Source organism: Pavona decussata, unplaced genomic scaffold (assembly GCF_977016875.1).
Source record: "Pavona decussata unplaced genomic scaffold, jaPavDecu1.1 SCAFFOLD_381, whole genome shotgun sequence".
NCBI lineage: Eukaryota > Metazoa > Cnidaria > Anthozoa > Scleractinia > Agariciidae > Pavona > Pavona decussata.
Genome location: NW_028145755.1, coordinates 1,035,672 through 1,060,260, shown reverse-complemented (window position 1 = coordinate 1,060,260; position 24,589 = coordinate 1,035,672). Strand labels below are relative to the sequence as shown.

The 24,589-nt window shown below is 38.8% G+C and overlaps 4 protein-coding genes across 5 annotated transcripts; 2 read left to right on the top strand and 2 right to left on the bottom strand.

The window, feature by feature from the left end:
- Positions 1–1,509: 1,509 nt before the first annotated feature.
- LOC146451987 (uncharacterized) lies at positions 1,510–6,124 on the top strand. The gene is made up of 3 exons (XM_085098198.1): positions 1,510–3,418; positions 4,175–4,350; positions 5,193–6,124. The coding sequence occupies exons 1-3, from the start codon at positions 1,771–1,773 to the stop codon at positions 5,811–5,813; spliced, it is 2,445 nt and encodes an 814-aa protein (XP_084954324.1). The 5' UTR covers positions 1,510–1,770; the 3' UTR covers positions 5,814–6,124.
- LOC146451986 (MORN repeat-containing protein 4 homolog) lies at positions 6,125–8,900 on the bottom strand. Its single transcript, XM_085098203.1, has 2 exons — positions 8,130–8,900; positions 6,125–8,085 (listed from the first exon to the last, which is right to left on the bottom strand). The coding sequence occupies exon 1, from the start codon at positions 8,714–8,716 to the stop codon at positions 8,246–8,248; it is 471 nt and encodes a 156-aa protein (XP_084954329.1). The 5' UTR covers positions 8,717–8,900; the 3' UTR covers positions 6,125–8,085; positions 8,130–8,245.
- Positions 8,901–8,997: 97 nt separating this feature from the next.
- Positions 8,998–13,777, top strand: LOC146451985 (uncharacterized). The gene is made up of 6 exons (XM_085098199.1): positions 8,998–10,196; positions 10,634–10,729; positions 10,886–10,990; positions 11,171–11,398; positions 11,525–11,608; positions 12,567–13,777. Exons 1-6 carry the CDS (start codon positions 9,199–9,201, stop codon positions 12,835–12,837), a joined length of 1,782 nt encoding a protein of 593 aa, XP_084954325.1. The 5' UTR covers positions 8,998–9,198; the 3' UTR covers positions 12,838–13,777.
- On the bottom strand, positions 13,322–23,196 carry LOC146451984 (uncharacterized). 2 transcript variants are annotated; one of them, XM_085098200.1, is made up of 9 exons: positions 22,962–23,196; positions 22,147–22,268; positions 21,220–21,333; positions 20,487–20,552; positions 19,818–19,886; positions 18,724–18,874; positions 17,496–17,861; positions 16,623–16,682; positions 13,322–16,263 (listed from the first exon to the last, which is right to left on the bottom strand). In XM_085098200.1, exons 1-9 carry the CDS (start codon positions 23,095–23,097, stop codon positions 15,941–15,943), a joined length of 1,407 nt encoding a protein of 468 aa, XP_084954326.1. In that variant the 5' UTR covers positions 23,098–23,196; the 3' UTR covers positions 13,322–15,940. The 2 variants fall into 2 exon arrangements, with proteins under 2 accessions (XP_084954326.1, XP_084954328.1); XM_085098202.1 differs by lacking the exon at positions 22,962–23,196 and adding an exon at positions 22,780–22,919.
- Positions 23,197–24,589: the final 1,393 nt, after the last annotated feature.

The window sequence follows — 24,589 nt, the reverse complement described above, 5'->3', positions numbered from 1 at the left end:
CATGCTTGGGTAGCCTTTGCCGTGTGGGCTGGTGCTCCGTCCTGTACCAGCGTCATCTGCTTGTTAGAGCTGAACAGTTTTCACTTGTCTCAACTTCTGTTGTACTTCTGAGGCGTAGCAGAGGCTTTACTTCTTTATTAAGGATGTTTTTCAGTTACAGTTCTCTCTTGGGGTACCAAATGAAGAGCATTTAAGCCACGTCCGGTCATCCCTCCCCAGATCATCCATTTTGACCTCTTCTTAACTTGGTAAGCTGGCGGAACTTTGCCCTCTTGCGAGCCCCATATGATGTCATTTTTGTGGTTTGGAAGTTGAAAGAGGCATTTGGGGCATTCGCCTGAAAATAGGAAATCTTCCCAATCTTCTGCAGTGAGATGTTTAAACGCTTCTGTGAATTTCAGACGCGCCGTTCGCTGGTTTGCACTGAGAAGAGGCTTCTTTGGCCGTCCAACTTGGTTTTTCATGTACCTCCAGACAGAGTTTTTAGCCGGCCCCATCAAGGCTTTTTCTTTCGAGCTCTCTTGCAAGTTGTCTTGTCGAATTCCCTCTCTTGTATTTAGCTTTATTCAAATTTTGAATTGCTGCATCTTTGAGTTCCTTTGGCCTTGCACTTCGTTGTTTATCTTCGAAATTTCGGCACTTCTCGCCGACCATTTTGGCTCGATTTGGCAACCCAACGCTCAGATTTTTCTAGCTTTCTAGCGATTTCTTTGACTGTGAATCCGTTAACTCTTAGTGCATAAGCTTGGGCCGTCAAATATGTAAGCTTTTTACCATTTAAAGGGGCATTTTCCTTACGACAACAAATAATGGATCGATGAGTGAAGCAGCTCAACTAAAAAAACTGCTGAGAAAGTGATCACAGTTTTGGCGGGAAATTAGACGCGTGCGCGCAAATTTGGCGGGAAAATAAAAATAAATTGAAAATTTTAGAAATAAAGTAGCACAAATGTAAGGTAATAGTCTTGCAAACTTGTATTTGAAATTATTCGGTAATCGAGTAAAATTGCGTTTAAATACAGGCTTTAAAAAGTAGAGGAACGAACTTTTGGGACACCCTGTACTTCATTCTCTGGTCACTCACAGAGCGCTTTGATTTTGTCGTTAAAGTTCTGTCCCATTCCAGTGATCGTGAAATAGTTCAATTCGTTGAGTTAACTTGTTCTGTGAGGTTTGTCTCATCACACGCGTGCCATATCGCACGCGTGCCAGTTACACGTTGAGTTAACTTGCTCTGTTAGGTTTGTCTTGTCACACGCGTGCCATATCGCACGCAAGTCTTTTCGCACGCGTGCCATATTGCACGTTGAGTTAACTTGTTCTGTCACGTTTGTCTTATCACACGCGTGCTATATCGCACGCATGTCTTTTCGCACGCGTGCCATATTACGCATTAAGTGTGACATTTTGCGATCGTGCGCCCAGATCGTGTTACCAGTGAAAAAGCTGGAACAACTGTCACAGAAAGCCCAGAAAATAAGTTTGGTATTCGCACAAATACCCCTCAGACGCCAAAATTCATCATTACCACTGGAACCACAAATACTCCTTTGTCGTCAAAATCCATCATTATCTTAGATGCACCTCATGGTTACAAAATCCGACATGTCTTAGTAAGAGAGTAACAAAGGGTGACACTCTCTCCATTCCAGCTGCAAAAATAGAAATGATGTCATACTAATGTCCTCGCACCAGCCTTTTCCGCGCTGGGTACCGGCAATATAAACTGGAGGATTTTAGCCACTTCGTTCAAACTTCGGGAGAATCGAAATGGACAGAACTGGGTGTTTTTCAGATGCTCATAAGGCCCTCAGTCTCAATCTAACCGCTCATTATTCGCCCTCGTGGAAAACATGGGAAGGAATCCGTGAACTTGTACAAAATTGGCACGATGGAGTGTACTCTTCGCTGGAAAAACTACAGGATGGCGGCGGAACGTGCTCGGCCTTTTCCAGGTCTAAAGTAACTTTCCTTAGCTGTAAGCAAGATGAATCACTGGTATATAAAGCAGTTCTTACAGCGGGAAATTCTTTTATTTATGAGGAGAAAGTAAAAGGAAACATTTGTTTTAACGAACAAAGGTCGTTTTTGAGAGATCGAACGCACGGTCTTGATGAAAGCTTAGAAGGTAGTGAACGTTCTGATCAGAATGAAACAACTACATCCGGTTTGGAATTGGGAAGAATAGTATATTTTCCGTCCAAGGAGAAACTTACGCTCATAAACTATAACACAGAGCTTATGAGGAAAGTGTTGCTTCTGGGGTATTCAAAGAAAACTTCTAACAAGGAAGTTATTGGGCAGTTTGGTGAAGGACTTAAAGTTGGTGCTCTTGCTTTGGTTAGGGAAGGGAGGGTGGTTTCCATGGAAACGAGCAGAGATCGGTGGAGTTTTGGGTTGGCCCATGATGACACATTTGACGAGGAAGTGCTGACCGTATTTGTCAGTGACAGGAACAAGGAAAGTGATGGTGAAGATAGTAACAGCATCAGCCTAGGACAGACTGATACTTGTGTAACTGTGTTTCCCCTTTGTCATGAAGATTGGGAAGCATATCTGAAACGATTCCTTTTTCTACATCCACCTTCAGACTGTGTTAAGTCAGAGGTTGGTACATTACTAATAGGCGATCATTATAAAGGTCAACTCTACGTTAAAGGGGTTTGGGTGTCGGACCTTTCAAAGGATGGCCTTGCCTCAGGTGTGGACTTTGCTCATCTCAAGATTGATAGGGATCGAAGAGCTGTTGTTCACGTCAGTGATGTTGATCATCAAATTAGTAGCATGTGGGTACATGCGATAGAAAGGAGACCAGATTTGATGCCGTACTACTACTCTCTCCTAGAAGAGAACAACACATCAGATGTACGCCATGCAAATTTTTATCTCACTGATGACACAGCTTTCCTTGTCGCTCAACAGTTCTTTGCCATTCATGGTCCAACAACTTACCCTGTGTTGAACACAGTTTCTGCAGAGCTGCTAGATGAAATCAAAAGAGAAGTTCATCAGAAATTAGTCTTGTGCAATGAGCCTTTGCTTAATGCATTGTACAAATCTGGAGCTGTGACACCCCTTGAAGATATTCTGTCCAGAGCATCAACAAGGAAATCTGTGCTTGTTCCTTATACAGACCTGACGCCAGAAGAAATCAATGTTCTGCAGCACGTTGAAAAGCTTGTACAGTTGTGCTGTCCAGATTTTGCTATGGTAACCATGGATGTTTCTGAATCTGAAGGAAGTAGCATTCTTTCAAAGGAGTTTGGTCACTATGAAATTCCACGAGGTTTGTTGAGTACAAGTATGCCTGTTGAACACTATGGCAAGGCAACATGTGGAACCCTCAAGTGTTTCTGTAGAGACGCTTTTATTGCAGCAAAGATATTAACCCTGCAACCCAATAATGAATCAGAACAAGGTAAGTTGAGCCTTCAGCAGTGATATTGAACCTGTTCCTTTGAGAGGGGTGTGCTATTCATCTCTTTTGTGAGATTGTGGTGCTCCACTCACAAAAACTCCGACCTTATATCAAACTAAAATATGTGACTTTCCAATACCCCTTTTCAGACCTTCAGCCAAGTAGCTCAAAAACGTTCACCTCTTGCTGGGGAAGGGGCAGGGGGTGGGTTCAGATGTTTCAATAGCTAATATAAGGGAGTACCCACCCTGGGTCCCTGTTGGAGCAGTTGAAAATCATTCTCTTTTGCCATACTTCTCGTAGACAGGTGCCTCTATAATCTCCTCCATGTTCATAACCGCGCTTTCATTAACCTTTTAACACAAGTTGCAGTGAGCTTCTCACACATAACAGTCTTGCTGTTGGTTTCTGAGTATTAAAATGACCTTGCAACCATCAATATCTGCTGTAACATCAAGGCTCTTTTGAGGTTATTCAGCTGTGACAGGTGTTACGGGTCACAGCCCTTATTGACAGCTCTGATACTGGATATGCCTCAACCCATCCCACATAAATGGCAAGTAACAAGTATAAGTGTTTTACAGTCAGTCCACGTCATGCATGTCCAGTATTTCCTAGAGTGAAGTAAACTTGGGAATTCCTCTTTATAATGTCCGGCATTTGAATGTTCAAAAATACTGGTCATGCACGATGTAGATTGACTGTAAGTCCAACATAACAGGCTGTCTCCTTTGTTTTCCTTTTCAATATCCTCAGCTGGAAAGAGGTCATTGGAAACTGACAGTGACAGGGTAGTTAAACTGGTGGCATCGTTATCAGTTCAGATCTGTGGAATGAACCCACCATTTTGCAAAGATTTGCATGTTAAAGAAACTACTGAAGAATGTGCATTGGATCATTCAATACTGAGGGAAAGAGAAATGACATTGCAGGTTAGACTTGCCAACCTTGCTCCCAGGGTCCCATCCCCTGGGAAGAGGAGAGACCCTGGGAATGGACTTAAATGTTATTTACTGTGTTATATTACATGAAGTACTATTCGTCTCTAGGCATCATGAAGTCATTCCAAGCCCATTTAATAAGGGATACTGGTTTTTTATATTAATTTAGTACATTGTGCTTGTAGTTTCTTGATCTCCGAGAATAAATATATGTTGATGTAACTTGCGTCTCTGTGTGTGAAGTACCAGATGGCTTTACATAAACCCTATCTAGAATGAGCTCTTTTTAGTCCTTTCGGATGGGGGAAGGGGAGTTCCATCTTGGATTTCCCCAAAACGCAAAGGAAAGCATCAAAATCAACAAAAAGTAATCAAAACCAATAAAAGAACACTAATACCCTCAAAGCTCTGGTAAGGGACAACCTCAGGAATTTGAAAAAGTGGTCATAACTTGATCTGGTTGCTTGCAAGAATAAGCTCTTGTTAGCGACCCATGATCACCTTGTTTTTGCATGAACCTGAAAAAGGTTTGGCCATTATTTGTGATTTGGAAAAGGCCCAAAATTGTTACTTGATTGAAGTTTGAAAGGGGGTATAGGGGACCTTCTTGTTACTTGGTTTTTCAAGTGATGGTCAAATTACTGATGACTATGAGGGTGGGGATGGACGAATGGATCAAACATCCCATATCTAGTCTGACCTTGAACCTCCTACTCCTCCCTCTCTTCCCTCACCAGCCCCACCCCTGTTGCATTAGAGTGAGATGTATTTACTTTCTGATAACTCTTAGTGAAACTTTGCTATTAATATCCTTTCTGCAACTGATCTTCCAGAGAGAAAAAGATCTTCTTACTGAAATACTCCTTCTGAAAGACAAAAGCCATGCTCAAGAACTGCTGAAACTTCAATCAAAGATTTCTTCTCTGGAAAAAGAGTTGGACAATCAACAAGTGAATCTTGTTAACATTGAACAAGAAATTGGTGAAACCTGGAAGAAATCATTTCAAAAGTTGAAACAAGAGATGGCTGAACTCTCCAATACAATAACTGATCTCAAAAGAGACAAGATCTTCCACCAAGAAAAGCTAGCTGCAGCATTAGAGGATGCAAAGAACAAACAGAAAGCTCACGCTCGTCAAATTAGTGTTTTAAACGACCGGAGTGATGTTCTTCAGAAACAGCTCGCTAAAAAGTTTGAGAAGCTGTCCCAAATTGTTCAGGGTTCGAAGGAAAACAGCAAATCTGTGGCAGAAATCTTAAAATCCACCGTCAAGGAGATTGAAGAGATGTGGTTCCAGAAGGACAACTGTATAATCTGCACCCTTGAAAAACCAAACTGCGTCATCATTCCTTGCCGTCATCAAATAACTTGTTTCAAATGTACGTCTTTCCTGGAGGCGTGCTCTTACTGTAGGGGACCTATTCATGAAATGATTCTCACTTATGGGTTGTAATACATTCCATTCTCCTAGATAGAGCAGTTTTCAATAATTATTATCGAGTGTCGTAAAACCAAAACCAAAGCAATTAATCTTGCCAATCACAGCAGACGCAAATACCACAATGAATCAGAGTTTGAAGCAAAAACATGTAACCACGCAAAGCATCTATAGGAAAATACATGTAAGCAAATCAAGTCGGGTGAGAAGATAGTCTTTTGTTAACCAGTCAGAACCAAATTAAAGCAATTCTACACCCAAATAATTTTGCCAGTGCAGCTGAACTGCACATTTGCAAATAAACAATTTCTCAAATTCAAACTGTACTTATTGTTGGTAGATGTTAATTTATTGTAATGTTTAGCATAAGGCCAATAATGTTGAAGGATACCAAAATAATTCTACCAGCCCAAGTCATTAGTTGTTGTAAGTATTGTTTCCCTGATACACACATAATTTTCTATGCTATATCTGATGAATCGCTTCAAACAATCATGTTTCCCAGATCTTGTTGACTAGTAAATGAAAATTATCCTAGTTTCAATAAGAAGCAGTGATTCAAGTCCTGTTCTTGACCACTGTATTATTTCCTTTGTCAAAAGAAAAAAACAAAAAGAAAATGCCCCACCGTCTTCCTCCACTAAGCATATAAAAGGCATCTGATTGGTCACTCATTCTCTTTGAAATTATGAGTGGAGACTTGGGGTGCGTTCCTTTGGGATGATCTAGATCAGGATCAATGATCCAAGATGACTGGGATCATGGTGCATCAAAGGAATTAAGGAATCCACTCTGGGCAAGGATTCCTCAGTTCCTTTGATGCACCATGATCCGAGTGATCTTGGATCATTGATCCTGATCTGGATCATCCCAAAAGAATGCACCTCGAGTCTCCACTCAGTGGAGACAGCTGAAATTCAGGCTAACCACAAGTCATTGGCTGGTTTGTTGTGTCAAGAATCAAGGGAAAGGTTCAAGGCTATAACTTTTATTGAACAAACATGTTATAAAAGGTCACAAAAGTTATTGTGCACGTAGAGAAAGTGTTACAACATTGATATCGGATAATGTTCCTGTCTTGCCATTCAAGGCTTTTGCATGCTTGCTGGTGGCTATTAAGGCCTGTATGTGAAGCGCAAATCTTTTGAAGATACACAGGTGAAAGTCATGCAGGGGTATGTATGTATGGAAGCCCTTTCTTTCCAATGCCTGCATTTCTGCTGTGCAACTCCACTCCTCTCGGTTTTGAACTCATGGCTTGCAGGATCCGAAATTAACTTTTTTAGGCAGGCGCCAACTGGCAACTGAATATTATTTTTCAGTCGCCATATGGAAAAATGTGGTCGCCAAAAAGTGTCAATAACATTTTTCCTTCGCAGTAAAACACAAACCAAACTTTTTGGTTGCCAATTTTTCTTTTAAGAATCAGAGCGAAGAGAACGCATTTGGGGCCGCAATGGTGATTTTTCTGCTAACGAATAAGATTAAATACAAACACGCTGATCGTAGCTGTGAAACGCGGTGGTAGATTTATAACAACAGGAAAATAGGTTTTATACTTCAAAATCAGCAGAAAGGTAAAAATTAAGTGACCAATTGGCGGGCGGCTTTGAATTTTATTTTAATCGATTTGGCTGAAAATCAAAGTTATCGTTTGTATAAGGATCGTGGCATGAAATAATTAATCGCCCATTGGCAACCAGTTGTGAAATTCTGGTCGCCAGTGCAAAATTGTTAGTCGCATTGGCGACCAGGAAAGCGCAATTTCGGACCCTGGCTTGTCTTCCTTATCTACCATAAGGAAAACCTAAATAACAATGCTGGGGTAGCAAGGGAATTGTCCTAGCATCCTGGCCTTTCAAGTGTGTTAACCCCCCCCCCCCCCCATTTACTTTATCCCATGTAAACTGGGTTTTAAAAAGTCACCCATGTCAACCACATACCGTGAACCAAGTTATTAGTTGTCTTCACTGTTGTGATATGTATGTTTGAGCACTATGTGAACTTCTTTTTTTCATTTTGGTGATGTTTTTTCTTTAAATATGTTTGGTATGTACAGGTGGTTTTTTTTTACCGCAATTTTTACATTTTTTTTTTAATTTTTTCAACACCGGAGCCACTCATTAGCATGCCAATGAATAACAACTGTTTCTTTTGTGTTTGCATGCTTCATTTTTTTTAAGCATCCTGCAGTGGCCCTGTATTGTAAAATCGCTGCATAATTTTGTTTGTTTTTTTAATTTTGCGTTTTAAACGCCAAGAGGCACAGCGTGCAGTCCCATGGAAACTAGAAATACCCCCTCGTCCCTTCCCCGAGAATTTGTACATCACAAATTTTAGGTAAATTAAAGATTTCATAAACACATTTGACTATCTGTTTTGCTATCAGTAAAAAACTTCTCAAAGTAGTTTCAAATTCTTGGACTACTTGTGAGCTTCAGCTCTTCTCAAATCTTGATGCTTCGAGCTATTTTAGCAGCCTGTTGTGCTTTCGTAACTGTGTCGTTCACTCGCTTTCTTTCCAAAAGTTCAGTTCCCATGAAATAGCCCTCTTGTTTTGGGCGCCCGTGAGTACCATCCGGAAAGGTTATCAAGCCATGTCCATCTACTCTTCCATTATGAAATTTCCCTTCAAATCGCATGCCATCGCTTCGAGTAAAAATACCGAAGCCACTGTACTTCCCGTTCTCAAACTCACCCTCGAAAACGGAACCATCTGGAAATCGTGCAACACCATGACCGTGGCAAAACCCGTTCTGAAATTGTCCAATGTACTTCGTACCGTCGACAAGTGTAAGATGGCCAGCGCCATGCTTCCTTCCTTCGTTGTTCCATTCACCGTCATAGATGTCTCCGACAGGGTAGGTGAATTTGTGCCTTGCAACAACTTGCGAGCTCGCAGTAGCCATATTTGACATATTTAGCAAGAACTTTTACCGGCCTCCAAGCAGTTATTTGTCAGCCAAACAGAACAATCATGAGCCAGATGTTTCCCGCGAAAGTGTGATTTCTTTTGACGCCCTGAGGAGGGTTACAAACGATGTCATAAAAGTTTGATCGAGCTATCAGAAAGTCACTCACAAATGTAATCAAAATTTCAAAACAACAACTCATTTACGCATTATCCCCAAGGGGTTGTAATCCCATAATCCATTGCAAACCATCCTTTTCGGTCAGCGGTGTATCGTTTTAGCGCCAAAAACGACCAAATTAATTTTTTTTGTTTTGAGAAATATTGACATTCCCTAACCTATTTTCGCAGGTTGGTTTCTTGTCGAGTCAAAGTGAATTTTTCTTCAGTTGCAAATTATTCCTTGAGCTTCGTATTTTTTGTGCATCTAATCCGGAAAACACTGGAAAACTTGAGTTAATCTTAATCTTGTATCAGGTTTATATAAAGATGGGTTTGTTGTGGAGTTCTTCACATGGAAAAGTTCAAAACAATCCTCAGCTGAATGAGCGAAAAGGAGAATTAGCACAAGATGACAGCGATACCAACGGTGAAGAAACTTTTTATGAAGCTATGAGCACTGAACTATCACCAAATGATGATCAAATTTTACAGGAATCTGAGACTCGAAGCATGCCTTCTTTTGAGGACTTGCACACCAAATCAAGAACTGAGTATCAAGTAAGCATAGGTCAATCCCCAGATGAGCAAAGTGTGCCATGGTCTGATATCTGTCAAATGCCCAGTAATATGGACAGTTTTGATATCAGGAACATTTCTAGCGCAAAATCTAAAGAGATTGTTGACATTAGAAAATTGACAACTGCATCCTGCAGTTTGAGATCTCAAAACATACCTTCTAAAGAGCCACACACAGGGATGACAGCAGTCTCCATAGTGAATGTAAATGAACATCTAGGCAAAGAGAAGGTCCAGAAGATACCACAGACTGGTTTGCTTCAAAGATCCAGTGATTGGGACAATTCTAACAACACTTGCACTACAAACAGTAGAGAGACTCTACTGACTGAAAACTTGACAGATTCCTCTCAGAGAGGTCAACTATTTTTAGAGGATGAACAAATCAAGAAATGCAGTACTTTGCTAATGTCAGAAGAAAATATTTCCCATGAGAAACATGCTAAAAGCTCCTCTGAACCAGAAACGTCTAGAGCGGAAATTTCTTCAAAGCAACTTGAATCTGAAATCCCTTCCTCATGTGCATGGCAAATTGATGTTGATTGTTTTAAATCGAAGAAAAGAAAGAAACTGCCTAAAAAGTATCTGAGGTCAAAAGAGGATGCTCTGCTATTAGATCACACTGATGACAAGCTAAGGACAGTCTCTACTAATAAACAAAATGTGGACACAAGACAATGGCTGGCCGCCACAGAAATTGCTACTCAAGATATGATGGCAAAGAGGAAAGTTCTAGACCTCAGAAGATGGTAAGAACCTTGTTACTGGATGATAATTTATTATTCAGTGGCTTGGATATACTGTAAATGAAGGCACTGCTACACTAGCAATTTTAATGCACATCGTATGACATAGCCTCCCTTGCAGATGCTCTTTTAGCTTGTCACGCAATCCTTTGGCTTGTCATGCAATCTTTAAGGAGCGTCTGCGAGGGAGGCTAAGTGAGACCATGAGGCTTCATAAAAGCAAAGCAAAAATTAGCCTCTGCAAAAAAAAATATATTCTTTGGGACGGCTAAAGTGGTGTTGAAACAGAGAATACAGAGTAAAGCTGAATTCAATCCAGCTTCTAGTGACACAGGACACGCAATAAAAGATTAGGGTTTTACTGCCTAAGATGATGAATGTTAGGCATTGGAATAGGACTATGTTAAGACCACTCAGTTTATTCAATTTCTTATTGGCAGGTACTGTATTAGCCGCCCTCAGTACAAGAGGTCTTGTGGAATTTCCGCTCTAGTATCATGTTGGAATTTCCTGTTTACCTCACTTGGTGCAGGCTGGTAAGACAGTACAGTTAACAGTAACAAGATAAGAGAGAATTGTTCTCAAATTTTTTTCCGCATGAGTTTGGAAAGTAGTAAATAATTAACATATAGTTTGGTTGCCAGTCATGGACATTTCAAGACTGATATTTTTAAACTCATCATGTTTTCCAGCAAGAAGCCCCTGACCCAAGAGGAGGCCTTAACAATACTGGGTTTCAAGCCCCCATTTGGAGAAATAAGATTTGGACCATTCACAGGAAATGCCACTCTAATGAGGTGAGAAGAAATTCTTAGCGTGCACCTATGGTACTTATAATAAGCCCTTCTATCATAAAGTATTTGTGGTGACAATGTAGCTTCTCGTCAATATATGGTTCTTATTGGTCCCCTATTCTGGAAATTATCTTCACTGAATGATTACCAACTAACACATACTGTTTATGTATGTTATCCAAGGTGGTTTCGGCAGCTCAATGACCACTTTGGAGTGCGTGGTGAAGCATATTACTTGTACAAACCCAAAGGAAAAAGTCGCACAGTTGGTCTGAGTGGGGAGGAAGCTCTACATCACCTCAAGAAGGGGCTGCAAAATCCTCAGATGGCTTTTATTTATCACAGTTACAACCATTACTTCTGCCCCATTGGATACGATGATTCACCAAACAAGGCTATGGATGCATACAGGTCTTTAATCTTTAATTATACTGAATAATTTTAAGCCCCCACCCCTCAAAACTACAGTGCCTCTTTTGGATCGTTGGAATAACAGTCCTGAGCCGGTTGTTAATTATCTTGTTTGGATTTTTATAGGTCACAGTTACATGAAGATGAAGTGGAAACTTGGATATTGATTGGAGACACAAGTTGTAAACATCCAAGCATTCACTGCAAAAGGTAGTATGTAATGTAATATGAAATGGATTAAAGGGGCTTGTAAATAGACCATAAAGTTATTTGTATTGTCTGTATTGAAGTGGAGCAAGATTGCACGCAAGGCAATAAATATTCCACCTCTCCATTGCAAGCTAAATGTAGTTAAATACAGAGAATACAGATGTATGGTCTATTGTCTGCAATGCCCTGAATGATACTGTTACTGTGTCGGTAATGTTGACACCACTGAACAAATATTGTAAAAACCGGTAATTAACAGTCTGAAAATAATAAATTATTATATCTTATGTGAAATTTTACAGTCATTTCCTTTTTTGAATGGTTATCAGTGTGTTGAACAGAAGTGAAATTGAGCAAATCTATTTAAGCGCACAGAACAGATGTGTGCAATATTTTAGGATGAAATGTTCGCTTAGCATGTAACAATTAAATGTAATTAATAATTTAACATTCAAGCACATGTTTATTTTGTACACCAAGTGGTAACATACATGAAGTTAGACACATCCTTTCAACAAAACTAAATTATTTGCACCCTTTGGCAGCTAAATGTACAAGTCAGTACCCCGATAACATTTACTCAAACAATTTGGCTGACATAATTAACAAGTTTTTTCTTAAAATACCTCTTCCTAACTGATTTCGAGATCTGTACTGTAAGTTATGGACCAAGTTTTGCTCTGTTGAGTTATGGCCCAAGTGCGAAGCAAACAGGCTGTAAATCAATGGGAAAATATGAGGATCCATAACTTACAGTACGGACCATGAAAACAAGGTCAGTAAGGTATTTATTATATCTCTGAGGTTAATTGGGCGTGCAGGAAAGGAAACTTAATTCAAATTTAGCGGGTCATACATTGCAGTGAAATATGGCCCACAAAATTGACCAATCACACCACACATACTAACTAAGATATTACAATATTAATAATCCTAAAAATTTATAAATCATTTTCAGGTGGAGTGATATTGACACAGACTTGAACAACGAGTCTCCCTTCTACCTCAACATCCGGAAGCTTCACGAGGGAATTATACAAAGAAATACCAAAAAGACAGGTGGAAATCTGCACTGCATAATGGCTTTTCAGAAAAGTTCTTTTCAAGGGTTCAGGAAAAAAACAGCATCAAGTAAAATAACAGATACAATGCAAGAAGAAGAAAGTCACAGTAATAGGCTGAGTGTTGAGGAGGAGGAGACATGTAGTGCGAGTGACTCCAGCGATTAATGGCGTGCGACATGCAGTTGGTGACCTTGGTGCAAGAGGGGCACATGTGTACATTTTTGGGCTTGAAATCTGATTTGCTTTAAATCAGCTGTCTTTTGGCCTACTGGCTGGATGTCACTTCACCCTGTAAGCCCTAACAGTCTTTAATGATCCTCAAAAGATAAAAATACATATCTTAAAATACCAAGTCGATTCAATCTTCAGTTGATCAGACCACCTTGATTATTAACGCTAGAAATTATACAAATTTTGCTGTCTCACTTGAGTTGCTTCAGTTTTCTGGAAAAAGCGCGCACTGAGTAAGTTGTTACATAATCCTGTGGATCAAAATATATGGAACTGCTTCTTTCATGTTTTTAAGTCTGTACAGTGTATATGATAATAGAGTTAAATAAATGTAAATCAATTTGGATTTCTAGGCCAAATATGTATATGCACACATCTTGCTCCAAGCCATTCAAAAGATTAGCTACAAGCAACAACCACGATTTTAAACTTTATTTTTATTTAGACAATGTAGCCCAGTCAGCGCTATGGCTGACAAGTACATCTGTTGTGAATGCTCAAAAATAATGTCTCAAAGTACTGAGTATATTAAATCCTGAAGTCTACATGTATATTCTTGTACATGGTACAAAGGTGCAAATTAAGGTGGTTGTAATGTATGTCTTCAGATTGTCAAGCTTTACGAAGTCAGCTTATTTAATTTATATAAAATTTTTGCATCATGAAAGTTTGAGGATGGAAGAAAGTTTGCTGTCTGCCAGCCTTACAAAATTATTAAGAAATTAAGTTCTCACGAAAGTTTTCTGATTGAATGTATACATGCAGAGTGTTTCAAGTTCTGACAGTTTTATTTTATGATTCATTGTATATATTTTTTTTAATCTCAAGAAGAATGGAAGGGCTGAGAAAATTACCATGTTATGTCATTAACAATTTTAGGCTGTTTTCGTTTTGCTCAAAACTGTAGGAATTTTTGCATGCGACCTTCAATTTCGCCAGAGAACATCACTCTACGTTTTTTTGGCTGGTTTATGCTTAGTTTTCAAGAAAAACAAGGCCGAAATATTGAGTCAGAATAATTTGACACATGATGGTTATACTTTCACCCCTTCAATTGAATTAATCAATAATTGATTATAATAATAATTAATAATTGATATTTGATTTGTGTGCATGGTTCATGTTTTCCAATCAGATGAGCTATAAGCTTGTATCAAGTTTTGATTCTCTTTAATAAAATGATTAAACACAAATAGTCTTTTTTCTTCACAGGATGAATGGATGGAAATGCATTTACTTACTGACATCAGTATAAACAAAACGGAGTCAACCTCATTGGAGAATTAACGTAACAAAATATATAGGTATCCTTGCTTAAAAAATCCAAATTTAATTTTAACTTTAATACTTTGGAGTATATTTCTGATATTTCTATGTACAAAGACTTAAAATATTGCAAATTCATTTCATATACAATTCAAAGATCACAGTGCGCTGGATCTGTTTGGATATTATTTTAATTGTGCGTATGATGTTCATCAAATATTATCTTGATAACCTTTCAGTCCAAAACTGTCACTGATTTATAACAATATATATAATCATCTAATTACTTGAAATATCTCTACATTTACAAGACTAGCACAGCATTTGATTTCAATGCCATTAATTCTGCATTTGACATTCATGAAATCTTTTCTTGATAACCTTTCGGTCCAAATCTCAGTGATTGTTAACAATATATAATCATCTAAATACTTGAAATATCTCTAAATTTACTGAAAATAACCATTTACAAGACTAGCACAGCATTTGATTTCAATACCAGCCAGCACAATAATATTCCTTGGTATATGAATTAATTTACTTACTATATTTTCAGGGTAAATTTTAATTATCAGTTTCTCTACTTCTTTTCTACAAATTTATGGTTGGTTTACACCATTATAACCTATTAGTAAATGCAAAATAGAAAAATATTATTCTCAGCTACCTGTATATAATAATAATTATAAATATATTCCATGACACAGGAGGCTGGCTATCTCATACCTCTTGCTTCATTGACAATTTTTGGTTTTCTTCAAGTGATTGAGTAACACTTTTAGCAGTTTACTGTAAATCACAGGCAGTGTGTGATGCAAGAACGTGCTGAATGACTGAGTCACACCTTTGAGTTGAATATTGCATCACTTATGAAAATTGTTAGTCACTGTTGTTTGAAATCATCGCTCAAAAGTAATTGTTTGTCTCACTATTGTGTCATACAGTAAAAACCCGCATATAAGAACCTAGAATTTTTGAGGTCAGACTGAACAGGTTCTTAATAGGTTCTTATTTTTCAGAGGTTGTCGTAGTGTAACCATTGGCAGAAATATTGCACTACCAATACAAAATGGTTTAGCACTAGTGAAATCTAGTAAAAATCCAAACAAATGTTAATCAAAGAAAACATATACACAATAACTTTTTGTTAGAAGTTTCTCACACAATTAAAAATCCAGAATTTTAACCATCAAAATTGGAGTGATTGGTTTTGTATAAGAACCTATTTTTCTTTGCCAGGCTGAACAGGTTCTTATATTTTTGGGTTTTGAATGCCAAATTTCAGCCTGTAGGTTCTTATATCACTAGGTTCTTATATGCGGATTTTTACTGTAGGTGGGGATTGCAACGTTTTGACTGCTATACTGCTGGCCCCGGTTGTTCAAAGACCAGATAACTCTTTCCAGTGGATAAAATGTACTCCAACCAATCCATTTTATCCGCCGGATAGCGACTTATCCGCTGGATAGAGTCATCTGGTGCCTGGTCTTCATTAGGCAATGGTGTTGACTGGTTGTGTGTCAATATAAGGTCTCCCAAGACGGAAATTAAAATGGCCTTTCTTATCAAACTGTTGCTAGGTTGAGATTGATGGACCTACAAGATACCATCAAAATATTAACACACACATTGTCAAAAGATTTCCTCAGTTTGTTTTGGCTAGGACAGTTTTACAGGAGCCTTGCATTAAGGTCAATGACCCTTGAACAATGGCTCTCATTCTGCCTTAATTATTCAGCACTCTCTTGCTCTTTGGTTGCATGCTATCATATTAATTATTAATCAGATCAACATAAGTGGCGGGCTCATCACTTGAAACGTCCTCTTGTGAGAATCTCCTTCTTTCCAACTGGTGATACAAGTGGGTATTTTTCGACAAATCTGCTGATTCTCTATCAGCGTAGTCCGTGCCAACTTCATTTATTGCTCCATCACTTAACACTTTCCACAGCATCTTCTTTCTTTGAAAAAACGTAGGATCAGTAACAGGCTCGGTGTATCCTTCACTGTCGGAGTCTGAATCACTTGAAATGTTTGTTCTTGCATACCAGACCTTTCCAGGAGGCTGGTGTGAGACTGTCCTTTGAGCTGGAGCTACAATAAACACAGTACCATAAAAAGATGAGATGGTAAATTGAGAAAATTTTAAGGTGGCTCATGGAAAGTCATGGAATTTTGTAATTCCATTTTGCAGGCCGGGAATGTAATGGGGTGGGAATAACTACAAAAATGGACCATTATTTTAAGAGAGACCATAAATTTCTGTTCAAGAGTTTTAATGACATCAAATTCCTGCTGGGACACTTTGCCCTTACAGGTAAATAAACAGACTGTCAACCCGCATTATCACGGACACCTTTTGGAACAGAAACAGAGTGGCGAACTGTGATAACAAGTGTCCAGGTGTCTGTAAAGTGGGGTTCTACTATAATATGTAAAATTATCAGACTTACTCTTCTTTTTCCTTGAAATGCTTTCCTTTGCTGAATTTGTTCTAAAAATAACCTGTTTTGCTGTAAGTTGATAAAAAAAAAAAGAGTCAGTAAATTGTAACTGCATCAACTTTCAGTTTTGGTAATACGGTGGAATCTTGATAATTCAAACCTTTGGTGTTTTGAAACTCCCGATTTGTCAAAACAAAAGCTATTTTCCTTGAATTTGCTTTGGTCAGATTTCTACCTCTCATTTTTGGAACCTCCAATTGAGTTTCCCCAAGAAGTTCAAAAAATCTGTTTTCCACTGTACACAGTAGTTTACTGATAATTAAGTACTAACCAAAAGAAATTGCTGCATTGATTGGTAACAAATTATCACAACTTTAACCACAATAAAATGTAAGGACACCAGCTAGGAGAATTTGTATGTTGACCACAAAGACTTGAAAAGAGAGTGATGTATGAATTCAATCCCAAGGATTGAACAAGCCAGATGGATCATTTTCTCGAGCATTTAGCCCTGGACTTTGCTACTCCATCACAGAGCTCACCCAGCAATTTGTTAGATTTTCACTTAAGGTTCCCTGCTGGCAGTTTTAAAGTTCCTTCTTTATGCAGCCAACAAGATGACTACAGTGGTCAGTATTAACCACTAGCCTCCCATGCAGTCATTTTAAGGGCATGTTTTTTGTATTATTCTCCTCCCCACAAAGAAAAGTAATAACCCCCTCCCTCCCTCCTAAAAATGCCTACATGGGAGGCAAACTAATCTCTCAACTAGGAGATTTTTGAACATAAACTGAACGTCATCTGATATCCCACATTCAAGTACAGACTATTCCCTAAAATGTGCACAACTTAGATGACCAGTTCCAAGCGAAGTGAGCCTACCATTCTTCGGCAGAGGAGGTGGTGGAGAGGTGGGTGGGGGCCGCAGATCATTCAGCGACAGTGGCCTCCTGAAGTTAGGATCCAACCCCAAATTCTCCTTAGCTATGAGATGTTGGTAAGGCAGAGGTTGAGGTGCACGCCCAGGCTTGACAGGCTTCGCATTTGCTTTGGTTGGCTTCTGTTCTGGTGTGGCTTCGACATAATCATATTTAGCACTGCTCTGTTTGCCAGGGCAAGCAGGAGGGGAGACTGCATACAAGTAGGGTTGCGTTGAATGTGACATCGCTGCCAACTGCCGAGACAACTCAGGGTCAATTTGCATTTCTCTAGCGAGATCGTTTACAATGCTTCTTGTTTGACCACTTCCTAAAAACATCATTGAGACCATCAATATAATGTGAATTAACTTGTTCAGCTATAAGGAGTAAGGACACAAATGATGGATCTGAGAATTAACTCTGCAGTGTATGTTAAAGTGTTGATTAAGAAGTGAACCCGTGAATTTCCCTCTGAGCATTAGCCCCAATAAGGAAATGGGAGAATGCATGAGGCAAAACAAAGTCTCTGACCTTGGCGGGAATCGAACCCACAACCCCCGGATTTGATTGTCTATCGACTGAGCTATGAGGCCGGACAGGAGCAAGTCGTGGGTAATTATGGATGTGGTGATTGCGGCACTGGAATGTGAAGGGTACAAAAGAATGTTGTGCCGCTAGCACTAAGGACACAAATGATGGATCGAAGAATTTACTCTGTAGTGTATGTTAAAGTGCTAAAGATAAAAGTGCATTTTTTGTTTTAAACTGAAGCTTGTTATCTAAGACCTGGTGGTGCACAGTGGAAAAAGAGAGGTCCAAAGCAGGGTGGTAGTCCTGGAGTGAGGTGCGCACTGCAGCGCAAGACAGGAATCGATGGAAAGCACATGTCGAGGCCCTATGCGCCATCTTGGTGCCAGGGGACAAGTGAAGTGAGGTGAGTGTTATCTAAGACCAGTTCAATAACTTTGGGCAGGATTCTAAGAATGTACTACTTATGCATTATTTACATGGATAATAATTTATTATCAGCACTCAACTTCACCGACCTTTCAGGCTCTTCGCCCTAAGCTCATCTATTGGCAATGAGTTTAATTGCAGTTCAAACTGCTGAAATTTTAGTTTTAGAGATTCTGCTAGAGCGAGTTTGGTTAAACCTTAACTTCCACAGGACTACCGTATTTCCTACATACCATGAAAAACCTTGGTCTCTGTCAGCTGCGTGGGTGTGTCAGTAATAAGGTTTGCCAGTTTTTTGTACGCCCCGGCAACCAATAAGGTTTTTGACGCCCACTGTTGAAGACCATCAGAAATCTGGCACAATGAGTCCTTCAGTTTGCGAGCCTGCAAAGAAATAATTTGTAAGTTTTGATAGAATACCATCTCCATTGAAAAACTGTTGAATTCCCTTCGAAAACGACAATTTGGGCAACATCTCCAACAGTTCACCTGAAAGAGGTGTGTGACTGTTTTAGAGGGAGATAAAATAAGAAATGAATTTCAGCAGGGTTGAACAACTGCTTGTATTGTCTTGGGTAGCAAGACATGTCTCTCTTAATAGTGAGGTACCCAACTTTAAGAGCTGTCCATCTAAGAGAGATGTCCACGTCTGTCTCAGGTGTCTGTCTTAGAGAGGTGCCTGACTTAGAAAGTTGGTTGTCTTAAGTTTGTGTATCACTGAGAGGTGTTTATCAAAGAGAAGTGTCTGTCTCAGAGGTGTCTGACTTTAAGGGGTGTCTACCTTAAAAAGGCATCCGTCGTAGAGATGTGTCCGACTTAAAAAGGTGTCTGCTGTAACTATGCATCTGTCATAGAGAGGTGGTAATCAAAGACAAGTGTCTGCCTTGAGAGGTGTCTGTCTTAGACAGGTGTTTAATATCTTAAAGCAGTGTCTGTCTTTCGACAGGTGTTTAATATCTTAAAGCAGTGTCTGTCTTTCGGCAGGTATTTAATATCTTAAAGCAATGTCTGTCTTTCGACAGGTGTAATTTAATATCTTACAGCAGTGTCTGTCTTTCAACAGGTGTTTAATATTTTAAAGCAGTGTCTGTCTTAGACAGGTGTCTGTCTCAAAGAGGTGTCTACCTTAGGGAGATGTCTGGCTTAGATAGGTGTCTTCTTTAGAGAGGTAACCACCTTAGAGAGGTGTCTGCCTTATAAAGTGTCTGTCCAAGCGTCAGGTACACTGTATCCATAAGGAAGTTTCATTTTAGTGTTTGAGAAAAATGTTTCTTTATTTGTTGTTCAATATAGAGCATAATGACCTTACAGACATTGGCAATGTTACCTTGAATATTTCATGTTTTGTTGTTTTCACCTCTAGTTCTGCTTGCTCCTGTTCTGCCTGAGAAATGACCTAAAGTTAAAAATCATGATGCATTATAAGCAGTCCAAAATCCTATCTTCACAAGTCAACACAAGGTACAAAGGCTGTGAGGTTGAGTGGGGGCAACCTACATTGTTTACAACATCTTTCATGGTTGGCCAAGAGGACAAAAGAACGAACAACAGAACAATGCTCCCAGCCATAAAAAACAATGCAGCTGCAGGTTATCAGGGTCCAGTGAAAATAGAGCTTTTGAAAGGTGCTGGTCTACTGGATGAGTGTGAATTTGGCTCTTAAAATATATCGTCAACAAGAATTTTGACATCCCAGAAGAAAGCCAAAGTCAACTGCTCCCTTTTTGGCATGCGTCAATGCCGGCCCACCCCCATCACACTTAGAAAGAGATTTCAAAACAAGAGATTCCCTCCCTGAGTGAGGATCAACCATGGGGCAAATATATGACATTGAGGGCAAGAGACTGCAGCCGGGAAGTGGAACCTATACATGTGACTTCCTTCTGGGAACATTTGTCTCTGGAAGCAACCTTTTATGTCTAGGATATCAACATTCCTGTCACCAAACAGGTCCCACAATTATCATGACCACTAAGACATTACTGCAGTGCAATACCTCCACCATTTCATTTGATATTGTTCTTGGCCTTCCTTCGTCGCTTTTCCTCTTGTTTTGATCCAGCTAAAGATAAACAACAAATTGAAAGTATAAGTTACTGGCATGATCAACTAAACAATCAAGCTGGACATCATTTTTAAACGCTATAATTTTTTCATTGGCTGACGCTTTTTTTCACTAAGACTGTAATATCCAGGCTCTAAAAAGACTTGATTCAATTATTGGTTACACTATACTATTAGACTATGTTCCACAGACATTTCCTTACATTTCCCTTGCTATAATAAGCTTCTTGAGCAAAATATGTACAAAACTGAGGTCATTAAAGTGCTTAAAACCTATTAATATTTTGGCCATCTTGCACAACAACTATAACATTAATATGTAATGTTTAAAACACAAGCAGCACTGTTTTATCAGTGAGGATAATTTAAAACCACGAAGTAGAGCCGATAAAACATGTGCTGCGAGTTTTTTGAACGGCTTCAAAAACATTCCTGGAAAAGTGTGTGTCAAGAGAGTTCATAACAATGATGCTTTTGTGAACGACTTGGAAATTAACATATACGAGAAAAACATATACACACCGCATACTAATAAGGAGGAGGTTTTATCGGGTTTTAAAACCACTGCATGCGATGTTTTATCGGCCATTTGATAGGTCAATGGGCTTATGAATTATTAATGCATTGGAAAATTTGACATTTTGTGATCTGATTTCTTTTTTTACCTGTTTTTGAACTCTGTTCATTTTCATTGCATGGATTGCCTCCCGTTTCCTTGCTTCAGCCAAAACTCTCTCCTGTTGAAGAACTTCTTTGAAACTCTTTCTGTACTTGTAATACTGCAAGGCAATATTGGCTAACCTTTACCATTAATAAATAAATTAATAATAATTAATGGCTAGGACTTCCAGGGGCCAGATTTACAAAGTCCTCCTTAGTTAAGAAGGTCCATTGTTGGTATAGCAATAGCCTATGGAGTATGGTTAAGAAAAAATACTTTGGATATGTTTTAACGGGGCAGTATCATGGGAGATGTCATGATTTTGGGCAAAAATTCACTAAATTTAAACTTTGAACACTGTGTTAATTAATTTCTAAATCCCTAATTTAAAGAAGTATTATTAGTGATTCTACTGAGACGAAAGGTTGAACCAAAATATAGTACAACCGATTTTTAGTGCGATACGATGGCGAAAAATTGAAAACTTCGGCCCGATGTTTTCAAATTTGAACCCATAATTTTTCATTTTGGTCATCTACCGGCAAAAATAACCGGGATAGTTTCTTTGCATTCTGATAGTCTTTTAATGGAATTTTGGTCATTATATCTTGGCCGCTATCAACTGAATAGCGTCTTTTCGATTTTCAGCGTGTTACTAAAAATAGCGTGATACTGTCCCTTTAACTTAGGAGGGCTTCATCAATCTCACCTCAAAAATTATGTTACTTAGGTGAGACATGTTTTTTGGCAATTATGCCAAGCACTGAATTAATTTTGTATCATGGATTAAGGTAACAGGCGGTGTCAGTGGTAAGTCAAAAAGTGAACCCAATAGTTGGGGAGGAAAACCCATAAAAGATGACAGTTTTGGGATCCATTAATTTTTATTACGCAGAGAGCAGCAAGATTATTTCTAGTTTATATAACATACCTCTTCACTGAAATCTCTCCACACTGCTGTCCACATACTGGAAACTTCAAAAACTTTACTGAATACATCCTGAAGAGCCAGGTTGTCCTCACTCTTTGCCCATTTTAACATAGTTATGGATGCTGTTAAGAGAAAACAATAAAATTGAACTCAACGTATATATACTGTTGAATATATAAACCCAGATTTTGTCCTTTTGTTCTTGGAATATGTATACAAAAATTTAATTCTCTGGAAACTCATTGTACAGTCCATTTTTTTTTTCAAGAGGGGAGGGGTGTGTTAAGAAATGTAGCCCCATCTCCTACTGTATCTGACTCAAAACAAGAAGCGAGAATAAGAAAATAATAATAATAATAAAAAAAGATGACCCAATTCTTTCCATTTGATTTAAAAAGAACATTACAAAGTTGTTCATGATCAATATTTTCTTTGTTCCTTATGGTTACAAAAAATATTGGTAAGAAACACTTTCAGGATTTCAGAGAGTATCGGAGTCCTCTTTCAAAGCCTGAGAATTTGGGATAAGTTGCATGATCTACAGAGACAACTCTTTTCTCAAGTTGGATTAAAGTTTGCTAGCTCAATGTTTGAGCTATGGGTGAAAAAGTGTTTTATGTTATTTGAACAAACCTCGATGACATCAATATATTAAATATCACGTCCGCCTTTGAGATCTTGAATACGACCTTGGTGTCACCTCAAATCCGTTAAAACATAATCCTCCAAGAGAGACAAATCAATCTCCGATACATTTAAGAACCGAGCTCTGAATTGCCCCCTCCATAAGAAACTGGCGTATCAAAACAACTCACCGTCCGCCTTTGCCATGATCACTTTCTGAAACGTTTCGTAGACGACTTTCTCGTCAAATATGAGTAAGCCAAGCGATCCATGCCCATCTCGGGAATTTTTCACCTTATTTGCGGCTCGACGGAAAATCTTCGCCATGGTTGTGATTAACAAAAAATATGAAAATTGTTCTTCGTTGCTCTTAATAGATGTGAAGTGCTGTGAGAAATCTTGTCGTAGAGTGGAATGGCGGAAATGGGTTTGTTAACCACTTAGGGTCCAGACTCCTATGAGCGGAAAGGATGAGTACTGGGAGGGACCGGGCGGGACTTTGCGGCGGGAGGCGGGATTACAACCGGAAATGCGAACTACAAAACGCTTAAACGCCCTTCTGACGCACAAGGCGTGCTTTTTGCTTCTGTTTGGAAATAGATCCTGGTAGTGAAACTATTCAATTAAAATTAGTTTGGTTTATTTGAAAAAGGAAAAGTCATCACCCGTTTGAAACACACGGAAGATGATGATGATGATGATGATATTGATGATGTCACTTTGGACACAAGAAAGCCGCTGAGGGTCAGAAATGCTCGCAGGCGCAATGTCACTTGACCCCAAGACAGGCAGTGGTAAGTGAATCCTACAGCCAACTTGCTCTTTTCAATTCTAATATTTTTATAAATCTCAATAACGAAGTAACGAATTAAATGACGAGTGGGATTTTGCTTCATTACACTGGTTGAAATTCTTACCGCGTAACGATTTACAATCTCCCGAATTTCTTTAAAATCTCACATGCATGCATGAAGAATTTATTTACTTTTTTATGCCCCGTGGTTGTGCTTAGAGATTTAGCAGAGTATGTATGAGGGCATTAACATATGATGGAAGATGATTGAAAGGTTTGAAAGCAGAACTGAAACAAAAAGTACAATATATATAGTGAATATGTTTAATATTTTAAATAATATAATTTCTCTCAGCAACGTAAAGAAAACTTGACCTGGGTAGGGTGGTTCACCCCGGGGGTGCTAGGAAAAGGTACTCACGCGCGTAAAAAAAGCGCGGGAAAAAATAAAAAGATACCAAGAGAGGCTGTTAATTGACCTTAATTATGCCATTAAAATGTTGCGAACAATAAGAAGAAAAATTTTGATAAAGAATTTTGGGGATGACGGAGACAACTTTTGAAGGTTCCGGAAATCAGTAGATTACAGTTTTACCGGAAAATCTGAAAAAAACCAACAACTAATTTTCATAGCTAACGAGGTTCATGGAGTTTAAACTGCTTTAAAATTATTTAACTCCCGATTGTGTCGATTACAGGCTCATTTAGTTTGTCGATTTGATTAGGAGATAGAACAATTAACCACCATCTTGAGTAATGAAAACTTTAAAAACTGCAAAAGCCGTGAACGAAGATCCTGCTTGCTTGTACGTTGGATCTGAGAGGAGATCTAATCAGTCAAACTTGAAAATAGACGATGAGAAGTCCAAAGATTACTGCAAAGCTGACAGAGCAAAGCTGGCCAAACCAGCCTTCTTCAAGTTTAGATGTTACTAAATTATATAAATGAAATTACAATATTATATTATGGAGGATGTTGCAATACGTAGGAGCGGCGGAAATGACGTTTACAAGGTGTTGAGTAGC

Coding starts and splice junctions, on each gene's coding strand:
- LOC146451987 (XM_085098198.1), top strand. CDS start 1,771: ATGGACAGAACTGGGTGTTTTTCAGATGCTCATAAGGCCCTCAGTCTC. Junction 3,419..4,174: donor CAATAATGAATCAGAACAAG/GTAAGTTGAGCC, acceptor CAATATCCTCAG/CTGGAAAGAGGTCATTGGAA. Junction 4,351..5,192: donor AAAGAGAAATGACATTGCAG/GTTAGACTTGCC, acceptor CTGATCTTCCAG/AGAGAAAAAGATCTTCTTAC.
- LOC146451986 (XM_085098203.1), bottom strand. CDS start 8,716: ATGTCAAATATGGCTACTGCGAGCTCGCAAGTTGTTGCAAGGCACAAA.
- LOC146451984 (XM_085098200.1), bottom strand. CDS start 23,097: ATGGCGAAGATTTTCCGTCGAGCCGCAAATAAGGTGAAAAATTCCCGA. Junction 22,269..22,961: donor GATCATGGCAAAGGCGGACG/GTGAGTTGTTTT, acceptor TTCTCTTAACAG/CATCCATAACTATGTTAAAA. Junction 19,887..20,486: donor TATCAAATGAAATGGTGGAG/GTATTGCACTGC, acceptor TTTTAACTTTAG/GTCATTTCTCAGGCAGAACA.
- LOC146451985 (XM_085098199.1), top strand. CDS start 9,199: ATGGGTTTGTTGTGGAGTTCTTCACATGGAAAAGTTCAAAACAATCCT. Junction 10,991..11,170: donor GGAAATGCCACTCTAATGAG/GTGAGAAGAAAT, acceptor ATGTTATCCAAG/GTGGTTTCGGCAGCTCAATG. Junction 11,399..11,524: donor AAGGCTATGGATGCATACAG/GTCTTTAATCTT, acceptor GGATTTTTATAG/GTCACAGTTACATGAAGATG.